The sequence below is a fragment of the Oncorhynchus mykiss genome, chromosome 22 (genome assembly GCF_013265735.2).
Source record: "Oncorhynchus mykiss isolate Arlee chromosome 22, USDA_OmykA_1.1, whole genome shotgun sequence".
Lineage (NCBI taxonomy): Eukaryota > Metazoa > Chordata > Actinopteri > Salmoniformes > Salmonidae > Oncorhynchus > Oncorhynchus mykiss.
In genome coordinates, this window is record NC_048586.1 from 21,782,008 (window position 1) to 21,796,606 (window position 14,599).

General features: G+C 37.5%; 1 protein-coding gene across 2 annotated transcripts in view; it reads right to left on the reverse strand.

The window, feature by feature from the left end:
- Positions 1–6,420: 6,420 nt before the first annotated feature.
- LOC110501594 (nck-associated protein 5) overlaps positions 6,421–14,599 on the reverse strand; it is a 125,294-nt gene continuing 117,115 nt past the window's right edge. For both annotated transcript variants that reach the window (XM_021579271.2, XM_021579269.2), the window contains one exon: positions 6,421–8,972. In XM_021579271.2, coding sequence (XP_021434946.2) covers positions 8,968–8,972 — 5 coding nt within the window. In that variant the 3' untranslated portion in view covers positions 6,421–8,967. The remainder of the gene's footprint in view (positions 8,973–14,599) is intronic.

The following is a 14,599-nucleotide window of genomic DNA, read 5'->3' on the forward strand; positions in this document are numbered from 1 at the left end:
GTTCTTGAAGCTGTGGGCACCCGTGTGCGCATTGAAATCTACGCCCACCGTGAGGTATAGCACAGCCCACTGGGTGAAATGGCATGAAAATTTTGTGTCCCCTGACTTAACTTTGAGCATGGCAACCGCACTCTTGCCATAGTGATGTGGGGGAGGAGTGTGGAGGCAGGGACGGACTACAGCGTACTCCCAACATTCCTCCATCTAAACCTCTTGACATAGAGGATCAGAGGGCTATCAAGGATTCACTCTTGACATAGGCTACGGAGATTAGTTAATTACCTTTATTTATTCCTCCACAATTGCCCACCGAGAGACTGTTAATTGTTATGAGTACCCTGCTTCAGCAGAGCTCAAAATCTGTTAATTAGCCCCAGTAAGCCAGAACAAAAGTTAAGGTATTTTGGGGGATTCAGATTACTTTTTGAAATAAACCCCTTAGGGCATTACAAAAATAAGATTGTTTTATTAAGTTTAAAATAACCTCATCTCTAACTCAAGTGTGTAACCTGTACAAGTGTGTGGTGTGAAATGGGAAATGTGTTTTTTGCATATCCCACTCACCTTTGGAGAGTGGGGTCACAGCCAGGGATCAGCCATTATTTAGACCCGGGAGCAATTAGGGTTAAGTGCCTTGCTCAAGGGCAGATCAACATATTTTTTCACCTAGTCAGTTCGGGGATTTGAACCTTTCGGTTCATATTTAACATTTTGTGAAATGTAGAGATGTTGTCCTTTGACTTATTATCCCTATTATTAATGTTGCAGAATGATACTAAGGCCGAGATTCAATCCGATCAGTTTTAGATCCACTTAATAACACGTTGGACAGCTCTCACTGCTCAAGGTTAAAGGCACCTTTACTTTTAGAGGATTAGTTGGAAGTGCAGTAGATCCACATTCAGAGACAGAGTTGGGAGAAAAGACAGGTTGTTTTTGCAAAGGTGAGGTTCGGGTCACTTGTGGCCTTAGGTGATCAATGATTATTTGACCCATGGACTTAACGCTCAACAATGATTTTAAGGCAATGTGACAGCTTTGTAAGTCTTATGTACAGTATACACACAGTTTACACAGTACGTACAGTATATCACAATTGTATCTACTAATGCCCTCACAAACCAGATTGACTCTTCACACACAGACATAAATACTTTACACAACACACAAATGTTCTTTGGTCAATATAACACTATAACAATGTCCTATGGTTGTAGCAACACCATAAGTGCTGAAGTAGTTTATTTCACCCTGATAATAGTTTAGCATGGAACAGAAGATATTACTGTCAAACATTGGAGAAATTATCACATGTGGGAACATAACTGGCATTGGGTTCATAGAAAAACAGGCAGCTGAGAAGAAATGGTGAAGAACACTAATCATAATACATAGTACCGCATACAAATACTGGGTATTAAGACAGGAATGCTAGAAAAATACAATAGTCCTTTGAAATTGACTCTCCATAAATATCAAAACACAGACTCTATACTCTCTCTACTAGTACCACATCGGAAGACTTGATTGACACTTTAGAATGGTTTAAATGGCTAGTATACATTACACATGTACAGGCAACTGCCAAAATAAAGGAAACACTTGAGTAAACTAGGGATTTAAAGTATATTGAAAGCAGGTGCTTCCACACAGGTGTGGTTCCTGAGTTAATTAATAAGCAATTAACATACCATCATTTGTATTTGTATTTATTAGGGATCCCCATTAGCTGCTGCCAAGGCATCAGTTACTCTTCCTGGGGTCCAAACACACCAAAGCAAAATTATATATAAAACAAAAGATAAAACAGTGAACTATGTTTGTATAACATCCCTACACCATCACATATCCTCAACACAAAATGTTCAATACCACCATACAACAATATCACAATGTATGCATGTCTCTTCACAGTCCCTGTTGTTCCAAGGTGACATTTTTATCTGTTTTTTTAAATATGATTCTACAGCTTGCATCAGTTACTTGATGTGGAATAGAGTTCCGTGTAGTCATGGCTCGATGTAGTACTGTGCGCCTCCCATAATCTGGTCTGGACTTGGGGACTGTGAAGAGACCTCTGGTGGCATGTCTTGTGGGGTATGCATGGGTTTCTGAGCTGTGTGTTGCCTATTATTTTGGCTACCATGGCTCGAAGATATCTCAGTGACTTTGAAATAGGGGTCTCAAAGGAGCATAGGGGTTTTAAAGTGTGAAGTTCTGGCAGTTCCTGGTGGCCCAACGTCCTTTATTTTTGCTGTTACCTGTATATTGCGATACTCAAAACAACAATGGACAGTTACTCCTATTTTCTTACATATAAATGAAAAATTGCAATAATTAAAGGGTTATAATGAATGTAAACACTGATGTGTACGTGTTAGTGTGTATTAGGGGAAAGCAGAACATTTTAAGTGGCATCTAGTCAAATTACTTATTTGTTTGAAATTGCATTACAATCTGTTGACAAACATTTCATTGTCGTCAATTAATGTTACACAATAGTTTAAAGGGGCAATCTGTGGTTGTATCCATTTTGGGACTTTTAAATGAATGATACATACCCATTATGTTTAAAGAGTTTAACTTACAAATGGCCCATTAGCTTAGCTGTCATACCCCTTCAGAACCCAAAATATAAGCTTGTTTTACTCCATTGTTTGTCACAATGTAATTGTAAACAAACACTCTACAGCCTAAAAACATGGTTAAAACTATAATTGTGATATCATGGATGGTCAGTCCTTGCATCTGTATCCCTGTCTATGAATTTGAGAGTGGTTACATTTCTCAAGACCCACCAGCTTTTACCAAAACGGTGGAGGGGGATGTGCTTTGTAATCGTTTGAACTGCAGATTTCCCTTTGTTTGTTTATAGGGAGTATACATAGAGTAGTCATATTGAAAATGTACCTGATATGTATCCCAATAGTTTTAGGCATTTTTTGGCTTGATTCTCAGAAAGCCCAAAGGCTTTTTCTGTCATAATACATTTACCCATTTTGTCATGAGTGATGATGTAGGCTGGACTATGGTCAGTTGGGAATATGGGGGCAATACAATAGGTAACATATATGGGTCTTTTTCTTTTATAAACTAGGGCACCAGTGAGGATTCACTGGACAACTTGTTACAGCTGTTGATAATAATCTGCAATTTTTTCCCATCCCATTACATTAAGATATAATGGGGAATCATAGCTATATTCAATACAATTAATGAGTTGATTTTAAACCAATGTTTAACCCTTTATGGTTGGTGTCTTGACGGATTTGTCCAAAATCGTGTGACATAAAACATTACTTTTCTGGCCTTGCATTTACGGCTGTGTAAGTTATCGTTGTATCATATATTGAGAATTAATCAGTTAAGTGGAACTTGAATCCTGGATCCAGCTGTCTGACAGTTTCTTCTATAAGGATTTCAGAAATGCAGTGTAACTATGTAACATTTTGTGTCTCTTTATGTTAGGGGGTGAACAGTTTATGGGCACATAAATCCAAAATAAAGTATGCATTGCAAAATCAAATGCTTCTAACCAAAAGTATCCCCTTACCTTGATACATAAAACCTAAATCGATACTGTGATTAATGTGATTATTCAATAATTATGCATAATATTCATTGGATGCACATTTGGTGTCCAGCTGAATAGTTACCCCATGATATTTTCACACATCATCTGATCCAGGAAGACATTTTCAGAATGACAGTCAAGTGAAAACTGATGTTGTGATAGGGCATGTGGTGCAACAACAGCCCAAGTGCTGGAAAAAAAGGTGTTTGCGAGGAATGTCCAGAATATTTTTTTGTCTCATTTGTTACACCAGTGATTGTGCCTGGATCCACATTGGATCTAATATCCCTAGTTAATTGATGTTCATCATCTGTTGTTGTCTGCTTGATTTACAGCAGGGTCTCGTTAGATTTAACAGAGAAATAGTCAAGTTTCATGTTTTTATATGTTTTTGTGCCATAGATTGGACACGGAGTCTACTGTGAGCAATTGTGTAGGATAGACTATTGAGCAACACGCAACATTATTAATTATTCTGGATATAATGACAAAATGACATAGCCTAGTGGGTTTATTCACAATATGATTTGGTAATGAAATAACATGACAAATACATTTTGTTTTCGATGTTAGACCTGCAATTTTAAACAATATACAAGGGGCTTGAAGTAGCCTTCTTGAATTTGAAGCTCCGAAATTAATTTACTACCTTCAGACAATCCTCAATCTGATGCTTGAAAAGTTCTAATGTTTATTGTAGCCTATGTATAAGTTATCCCTCCCCCTTATAATTATCTGTTATTTCTTTCTGTTATTTGTTTCCTGCCTCTTCAATTGAAAGGTGTTGCACTACTATGTTGCGGTAAAACCATTTGCGGTTATTATGAGGACGACAGCATCTAATGTTGGCTTCGACTTGGCTTTCCATTAAAAAAATTACTTCATTTTTGGTCACTTTCTCATTATAAAAACATATAACAGCGATGGTGAGATTCCAATGGTGAGATTAATGCTACCGCTGTGCATGTCTAATTATGTGTGCCACATACTGTAGGCTACAGAAAAAAGCCTACGTTTTGGACATTTTTTGCATGCTTTTTGTGGGGAGGGGGAGTTCTATATTAGGCCCTATATGTACAATTATATAACATTGAGGTCCTTGAAAATAACAATGAAGTGCATGAAAAAGTCCATGAAAATGCTTGAATTTGACTTGCCAATGTCTGTATGAACCCTGCTTAGGATGCATAGGCCTATGTTGTTGTATAGGTGGAGTTGTGGGCCAATTTCTTCTAAGTACATTTTTTTTTTATATACCCCAGGTTAACAGGACTGAAGATGAACTATATACACAAGAGGAGAGAGACCGCCCTGAGGTAAATGGTCATCACAAGGCAAGGCAGGGAAACATTTTCCAAAAGCGTTAGGGAAGTAAAACATTTCATATAGCAGCTTAAGTTGCCAAACATGTCAGGATGCGTTCATAACAAGTAAAAGGTCAGACAATATACATTATATTTGGAGCATAAAATGGAGTTGCCTACATGCAATACCTCACACAGCCATTTTAGATCAAGTTGGATGAATGGAAAACACATGTTGGTTAACAATTAAGTACATTACCATAAATTAAAATGGTAAAAAAAAAAAAAGTTTCTTAGAAAATAGCAATTTCTCAAGCAAAAATGTAGCTAGGACTGTCTGGGGGTCGTCTGAGTTGGGAAGGGAAAACTAGCTGTTATTGGCAGAGAGGTTTGGAACTATTTCTTATTTGTCTATTACCAAATTACGACCTGGTGACGTCACCAGGCAGGCCAAAACTCCATCCTACCAAAACAGGCTGAAATTTCAAGGAGTCTTTTCAAACAGCTCTTACGCTAAATGAGCATTATCATCATTTTCACAATTTCACAGTATTATTCCAACCTTAGAGTGTGTTATTAATATGTATAAAACACTATATCATTTTGACTGCACTGGGCCCTAAAAAAGTATCAGATGTAGTCCATAAAAGACTAATAGTATTTCTGTTGTATTTTTATATTGTTATTTGTCAACTGTTAAATGTGCACTTCGCTCAATTTGTCTCATGTGTTCATTCAACTAGAAATTATTATTTTGGCATCTTACCTAAAAAAAGGTGGTGGAACTAGTTACGCACGCACGCACTCACGCACACACACACACACACACACACACACAGTACCTTTAACATATTTTCAACATATTTGACACATTGACGTACAATGCATTCGGAAATCTACACACAATACCCCATAATGACAAAGCGAAAACAGGTTTTTAGAATGTTTGCAAATACCTTATTTACATAAGTATTCAGACACTTTGCTATGAGACTCGAAATTGACCTCAGATGCAGCCTTGAGATGTTTCTACAACCTGGAGTCCAATTGCTTGGACATAATTTGGGAAGGCCACACCTGTCTATATGCGGTCCCACAATTGACATTGCATGTCAGAACAAAACCAAGTCATGAGGTCAAAGGAATTTTCCAGTAGAGCTCTGAGACAGGATTGTGTCGAGGCACAGATCTGGGGAATGGTACCAAAATACTTCTGCAGCATTGAAGGTCCCCAAAGAACACAGTGGCCTCCATCATTCTTAAATGGAAGAAGTTTGGAACCACCAAGACTCTTCCTAGAGCTGGCCGCCCGGCCAAACTGAGCAATCGGGAGAAGGGCCTTGGTCGGGGAGGTGACCAAGAACCCGATGGTTACTCTGACAGAGCTCCAGAGATCCTCTGTAGAGATGGGAATGTCCTTGAGTGGTACAGCCAGAGCCTGGACTTAAATCCGATCAAACATTTCTGGAGAGACCTGAAAATGTCTGTGCAGCGACACTGCCCATCCAAACTGACAGAGCTTGAGAGGATCTGCAGAGAAGAATGAACATGAACTTACCCCAAATACAGGTGTGCCAAGCTTGCAGCGTCATTCCCAAGAAGACTCAAGGCTGTAATCGCTGCCAACGGCGCTTCAAGTTCAAGTTCAAGTTTTTGTTTGTAATAATTTTGCAAACATTCCTAAAACATGTTTTTGCTTTCTCATTATGGGGTATTGTGTGTAGATTGATGAGGGGATTTATTTTTATGCATTTTAGAATAAGGCTGTAACAAAATGTGGAAAAACTAAAGGGGTCTGAATACTTTCTGAATGCACTGCACATGCTTACATAGTTCATTTATACATGAACTATTATTCAACATGGCATTCCGATATTCCTGCTACGCCACCATGTTTGTGTCAGTTATCATTTAATCTGACTATTCTCTCATCATTAATTTGATTTACTTATTTAAGCAATTTTAGGTTTTCTGTATAGTTGTCAAATGTTGGTAGGGCATATTACTCTGTTTTGATGTTATTCCTTAATCAGTATTATTAATAAAATAGTTTTTATTGTGTACTATTAACAGAACATTACAATAAGGAGAGGTTATAATTTTTGTGGGGGTATGATATTTGTGCATATGTAACTTTGTCAATCATCATTATTCACGATACATTCAGGATTATCCGTAATCATGGTAGCATCTACATTCATGTAGAAGTGTTTAGAAACATTTTCTATTATTATTTACAAGTGACACATAATAATCTAAAACACAACCAAAAGAAACAGCAAGTGCATCCAACAAATTTGAGGGGTTTGAAGCTTGATATAGTCATTGCATGCTATGGATATGGAACCAAATACTTAACTTTTTCACTACTTTAATACACATAAGTGAATTTGTCGCAATACTTTTGCTCTCCTAAAATGGGGGGACTATGTACAAAAAGTGCTGTAATTTCAAAATGGTTTATCTGATATGGATAAAAAATACTGTCAAATTAAAGCTGACTGTCTGAACTTTAACCCTAGTCAGTGTTTGATTTTAAATGCAAACTTCTGAAGTATAGAGCCAGAAGAAACAATACTTCACTGTCCTAATAATTACACTAAGTACAGTAAGTACAGTAAGTTGAAAACATTGTATGTGTGTGTGTGTGTACTTCCAGCCTTTTTTTCCCGGTAAGATGCCAAAATAATAATTGCTAATTGAATGAACATATGAGACAAATTGAGAAAAAATTTTGATTGACAAAAATTGAAATGTGCATATGTTTTCTCAAGTTTGGGCAAACTAAAAATGTTACGTTCAGGTAACACTGACTGAAAAGTGAAGTAAACCAAAAAAAGCTGAGGAACCAGATACTTGATAATAATTAGGTGAAACTAGATTTTATTTTAGTGTACGTGTTGGGGTTGAATTGAACACCTGCTTATAACTTATAACTTCAATATAGCCATATATTAATAAATATTTCCTAAATGAGTAATTGCATTTCCCTGAGCAAGCTGCATAGCAATATTCATGTTGAGCTTATGTATAACTGAGATCTGAGGCCTATATGACTATACACAAGTTTAGGAATGTGTAACACGTAATAAAAAGTGCTTGATAAATACAAAGTTAACCTGCTTTTATATTTACTTGTTCATACGGTTTGAGGCTGAATGTACTACATCTACTGATGTACAGTTATAAGTAGAGATCCCGCCTACACTGTACTTCTTTGATTGGTGGCTTATTATCCAAATCAGAGAGCCTTGAAGTTGTTTGTTGTGAACTGAAGCGTCAGTTGACAGTACATATTGCCCAGCACAGAACCTAGCTAATTATTTGTACTGGAGCTAGTCAGTCTGTATTGTATTGCAAACTGTTAAAGGGATAGTTCACACAAATTATATGTTGCTTTCCTTACACTGTAAGTAAAACCAAAGCATGGATTGCTGCCTTACCTTGGTCAATGACTGCTTACAAGGTATGTGAGTTTGTAATTTGGGTGAACTATCCCTTTAATAAAAACTGTGAAAGAAAGAAGATCATGGGGACCTTCTTCCCAAGCCATCCATCTACATGTAAGTTGACAAAATAAGGAACAATTAGTCAGCTACAGTACCGTAGCTAAGTGTGAGCTAACTGGTAAAGCTACTAATGAGGCTAATGTGTGTCAACTACAGCAGACCATGACTATTTCCCTTGACTTTAAATCAATGGCATGCTGATCTTAACACTTCAGGTACGTACTGTGGATAGAAACCCATCAGACAGAAATGGGCAGCTTTCAGGCTTCTAGTAGCCTTCATATGTTACCCTAAAACATTGTATTTGGCAATTTTATTCTGAAATTCAAAACACACAGAATAAAGACATGATTCAGAGGTTGATCCATTATCACAGGTTTTCAGCGAGCACCCATTGTTCACTGACACCGTGTTGCTTTTCGATGAGCCATGATTTGAGCTTCGGTGGAGCCAGGATGGTATAGGTAGGAATGGTAGCTTTTGCCTGACTCATGAGCCATTATAATCATGACTCTCTCCTTCAGGTTACATGGCTGCTGATTGCCCTCTCCCCACGATGCTGCACATTTTGTTTGATCATTTAGTCTGAAATGGAAGAGGAAAAGAGGATTAGATGATGCAGTGGGGAAAATCAACATCTGTGTTACACAACAAATGCAAATGCCATTGTTTCATTATGAAAAACCGCAAATTTTGCTCACCCACTGCTGTTGGGCAGAAAGTAAAACTGGGTCAACTTTCCTAGTACATCAAATCTTAGTGTTTCAGCCATATGGACAATAGTGGATTTTCATTGCAAATGGCATGAATGACTTGCAATTGAACGATTATAAGCTCAGCAAAATGTTTGAGACCTGTCGCTCTGCAGCTGCCAACGTGTTGGAATGTAACATCGGGTCAAAGCCATAAAATTAAGTCTGACGGTAGTTATTCAAATGGCAAAGGAGTTTTAAACCTTAATTAAGTGCATATTAGTGCATTAAACAAAACCTACAGGGCAGACTTTCGGGGGGGGATTTGAGGAAAGGTGAAACATGCTGATGTGTTTATTAATAACATTTGAGGAACTATGTCTCTTTGCTGGACTATTTAGTTGGTTTCAATGGGAAATTGTGTAGGGGCACAGATGGATAAGGTCTTGCGTTTGGCTGTTAAATACATACCAATAATGCTAATCATCATGCCAATCATTGGGTGAAAGTGGGGACCTAGAGGACTGAAATAAAGATAGTTCATTTTTTTTAAATACAGCTGTATATAGGGCCCAAAGTTTTCCCTTGCATGTGTCGTGACCAGCAAAATCCCTGGTTCCTAATCATCACCAATCCTACATTACTATTAATACTGTGAAGAGCCAACTAATGGTACACCCTAATGAGAAAACCATTATACACTTAGATAATCTACACACCAAAGTACTAAACTTATTGTTAAGGCTCCACAAAGGACTTCCTGCCTCAATACCAGGGGTTGGAACCGGTTCAGGGAACAGAACCAAAAACTGTAAAATAACGTAATTTGTTGATATACAGCAACGAAAACTGGGAACGAAAGTGACCTATACTGATACAAAACAAAAATTCAGTTGACTGCCTAGGCTAAAAAAAACTATAAGTTGCCCCCTGCATAGCAAGCTGCTCTACCTGTACTGACTGGTGAAGTAATTTAATGTAGAGCTAATAAAATAAATTAGAGGTTTAAAAAGGAACGATAAAAAACGGTACTTTCTTTGGGTTCGAACCACTTTAGAACTTTATTTTACACCTCGGAATAGTGGAACGGAATGAAAAAAAATAATGGTTCTGTTCATAACGAAAAGATTGGAAAATAATTTTGGTTCCAACCCCTGCTAAATACAGGTAGCAAACCACTATGACTTTGTTAATAACAATATGCTTCAATAAAAGCCGTATTTGAATAGGAAGACAATAACTATGGCATTGTAAAAAATAAAAACTTGATAATATTCTATTTTGACCTTGGGACCAGGACATTGCAAAGATACTTTCAGGGCTACCGGAACAGAGGTTTGAAATTTGCCTGGAGTGAGGAGAAAAAAACATGTCACACACACACTTCCTGAATTCGTCTTAGAAAAAAAGCTACCTATACAGAAATATGATACAGAAGCCACACTTCATGTCAACTTCAATTTCATGCACACAAAAGTTTTCTGACAGATAAAGGTGCCAAGAACATAACACATATCAGTCATCGGGCCATTGAATATCTAACCTTTCAGCAAACTACGGTACAGTGAAGGGTGTATAAAGAATTTTTAAAAAGTATTCTGCTGCTATTAAAACAACAAGACATAAGGCAGAAACTGTTCATATGAGCAGTTCTGTAATAGTCTAAAACAGTGTGTGGGTGATTCTGCAACTTTGGCTACTTTGGCCCTGCAACCTCTCAGAAATTAAAACTTATTGAAACCATTTTACTAGTATTATAATTGCTTTAGATTTGTCTGATAATGACTGCGATCGTACTATTCAGGAATGTATATATTTTTGTCATTTTTGTCTGAGGACAGCCATAGACAAATTTTATTTCCATCACGTCATTAAACATCCATTATTGTTGAAAATTAAATATATCATACAATTAATTTATAAAATGTCTTATACATTTGTACATGAACTTGTATTGAATATTATTTTTAGGGATGTTTAAGGTTTTCCTAATATTAATAATTCAGTATGACCCATGAATGTATAAACTTGCCTTTGTGACAGCTGAAAACATGTATTTATCGTGAAAAATAAGATATATCCAGCCAACCATATGATTTCCATATCTAAAACAAATCAAATGTAAATTATACATAATATACAAATGTACCTAAAAATATGGGTGTGGTGGAAATTACATGTAAAATAAAAAAGTATGATTTTACAGTACATTTTGAACAACAACCATTGTCTTATATTAATTAAATGTTTAACAAAGTTCGATTCCAAAAGTAGCCAATGGGCAGAGCTCAAGGTGTTTTTGAGAGATGGACCCAGATAGCAAAGGGCTCATCTACATAGAAGAGCTCAGTGAGCAAAGTGAAACTGTATAATTTGTGACTCACCACCTGGATTCGTTCTTATGTAGCAACATTTCAACTTCTGTTTTTTACATTGGATAAAAGTAGAGACAAAATTGTATATTTGTCTTTGAGGAAACAATGGGAAAGTAATTCTGCTTTGAAAGTTGATCAACTTGTAAACTCACTTTTGAGAAAACCATCTTTCAATGTTTTGGTACAACTATTGGAGAGCCCTTCTTTGTCTACACCTACGAATCCAGGTGGTGAGTCACAAATTATACAGTTTCACTTTGCTCACTGAGCTCTTCTATGCAGGTGAGCCCTTTGCTATCTGGGTCCATCAAACTTTTTAGGTACATTAAGCTTTAGCCCCACCCATCTCTTTAATGGTTGATCCGTGAGTTCTGTACTGACTTCCCAGCTACTTCCAGACATTTAACCCTTGTATTGTCTTAAGGGTCAAACATGACCCGCCACTATGTTAAAAGTAGAGACTCAGAGCTACAAAATGGTATATCATACACTGAATTTGAGGAAACAATGGGAAAGTAATTTTGCTTTGAAAGTTGATCAACTTGTACACTCACTTTTGAGAAAACCGTCTTTCAATGTTTTGGTACAACTATTGGAGAGCCCTTCTTTGTCTACACCCATTCAGCATTGTTCACACCCTCTTAAGCTTTAGCCCCACCCATCTCTTTAAGGGTTGATCCGTGAGTTCTGTACTAACTTCCCAGCTACTTCCAGACATTTAACCCTTGTGTTGTCTTAAGGGTCAAAAATGACCCGCCACTATGTTTAACAGAAGAGAAACCCCCCTAAATTACACTTTTTCAACTTGAAATTTGATGACTTTTCCTAGAGTGACCTCAACATTAGAAAAAGTCGCCATTATTCATTTTTCCATGAAAGCTGTACATCACCAGGGTGCAAAGATTGTCTTAGGGTCATGTTTGACCCGGCAGTTCTAAAATCATTTACACACCACAAAAACCACAAAGACACACACACAATTAGAAATTGAGATTGTGTGCTACTGGTCCTCATACATAGCCTTCGTGATATGGAACAAGATCAACCCTACCTGGATGCTTGATAAGCGGAACAAGAGGAGGGTGATCCTGGAGCAGCTGGGAAAGGCACTTGCAACCCCACACATTCAAAGAAGGGAGTGCATCCCCCGCACAGCAGCCTCTGCAGCACTTGTGAAACCTGTTCAGGGAGCTAAATCTTGTCCTGATCCACCCGAGGCTGCAGCTGGTGCAGGCAAGAGGAGGAGATGCCTATTCTGCCCCCCAAAGAAGGACTGTAAAAACAAATACTCTGTGCTGCACATTTGAGAAATACATCTGCAAAGTCCGTGCATACACACTTGCATACTGTCCTACATGTGCTAATTAGAGTTGAATGATTTACATTCTTCATATTTTTGTTTTGTATCTATTATCTTATTTTATTCTTATTTATTGTTGTTGTTTATACACCATGTGGGTGGGGGCAATGGTTAAAAATGGGGGAAGACTAGTCATTTGTAGTTGAATTCCTCATTGTACATAAGTATATAAGAGTATAACATACTCACAAGAATATAACAGTATGTAAGAGTATTTCACTAAGACTGTTATTTTTTCCCTTCAATGAAATGCATTCAAAACTACTTTCTGCACATTTCTGCTACTTTCTTAAGCCATACAAGTGCTATATCTTGCAAAAAATATTATGTTTACACCTATGCAGTACCTTTAGCAATAATAAAAATAAATAACAATAATAAACCTCTATTTTAGTAAAGAAAACAATTATGACAAGTGTGTTGTAATAGAAATTAGTGGTGTCCACTGATTAAATGCATTCTTTCTGTATTGTGAAGAGGGAAAACCCAGATATTCACAAAGTTTGTGATGAATGGCTGGTTATTTCTTCATGCAAAATAGATTTGGGGTTTAAAATTCAATTAAGCTTCTTTATTTTAGATAGTGAAGGCAGGTCATTTTTGACCCTTAGGACAAGGAGAGTATGCAGACTGTTAAGACTACACAAGGGTTAAGAGAGCGAGAGTGAACATTACTCGCCCTTGCAGAGCTGGTTAGGCTGTTACTGTATGTTATCCAGAGCATTGGTGACTGTAACTGTGCTGTCAGATTGTCCGTTCGTAAATGCAGAGTGTTCCGTGTTAAGAGCACACACTGGACCTCACAATGACAGTCAAGCACCCAAGCTACCTGGCTAACATTGGCTAGCTACTTCCAGACACATAATGAGAGAACACCCCACTCTGACCACCCCACTCTGACCACCCTAGCAGACCTGGTTAGGCTGTTTCCATGTTATCCAGAGCATTGGTGACTGTAACTGTGCTGCTGGCAACAATTGAATTATGCTTTGTTGACATTTACTGACACCAGACTTATTATACGGGTGTTGAGTGTTCAAAAATTAATCTGTTATTCTGCGCTCTGGCACACTAAAATGAGAGTATTTTGTTAAACAATGTAGCTAGATAACTAGCTAGGTAAACAATGAATCCCAACGCATGACGTAACGTTAGTTAGCGAGCTAGCCAACTAACATTAGCTAGCTAACAGTACACTAACTTGGCATGAAAATACTTTGTCAAATTTAGAAACGCGTAATATCTGAACATGTAGCTAGCTAGACCATGGTCTGAAATCAGAGTAGATAGCCAGAGCGAATTTACCAGCTAGTACGCCTTATCAACAGTTGGAATGGATACTTGCATAGTGGAGTCTTTTGTTAAGAAATGTAGCTAGCTAGCTACCACTTTCTGTCAAAATTAGAAATGTGTAATATCTGAAAATGTTGCTAGCTAGACTATCTTACATCATGGTTGGACGTGTCTCCTGTCTGATGCCATGCATGGTTGCCCATAGTTTGAAGATGTAATCCAGACTGGTGTTTTCTCCATCTCCTTTGTTATCATACTCGAATTCCACTGATTTCAAAACTCAGTCCTCCAGAAAATGGAGAGCATGCACATAACGTTAGATAGTGAGCCAGCCAGCTAACGTTAACAGTACACTTTAACTTGACATTAGGTTTATGCAGTTTTACTACGTGATACATTTAAAAAAGGAAGCTGTGTTTGACAAGCGTGCTATAAGGCAGACCAATCCAAACCCATCTCTCGGCATGTCCAGACCACTCATTATCTCAGCCA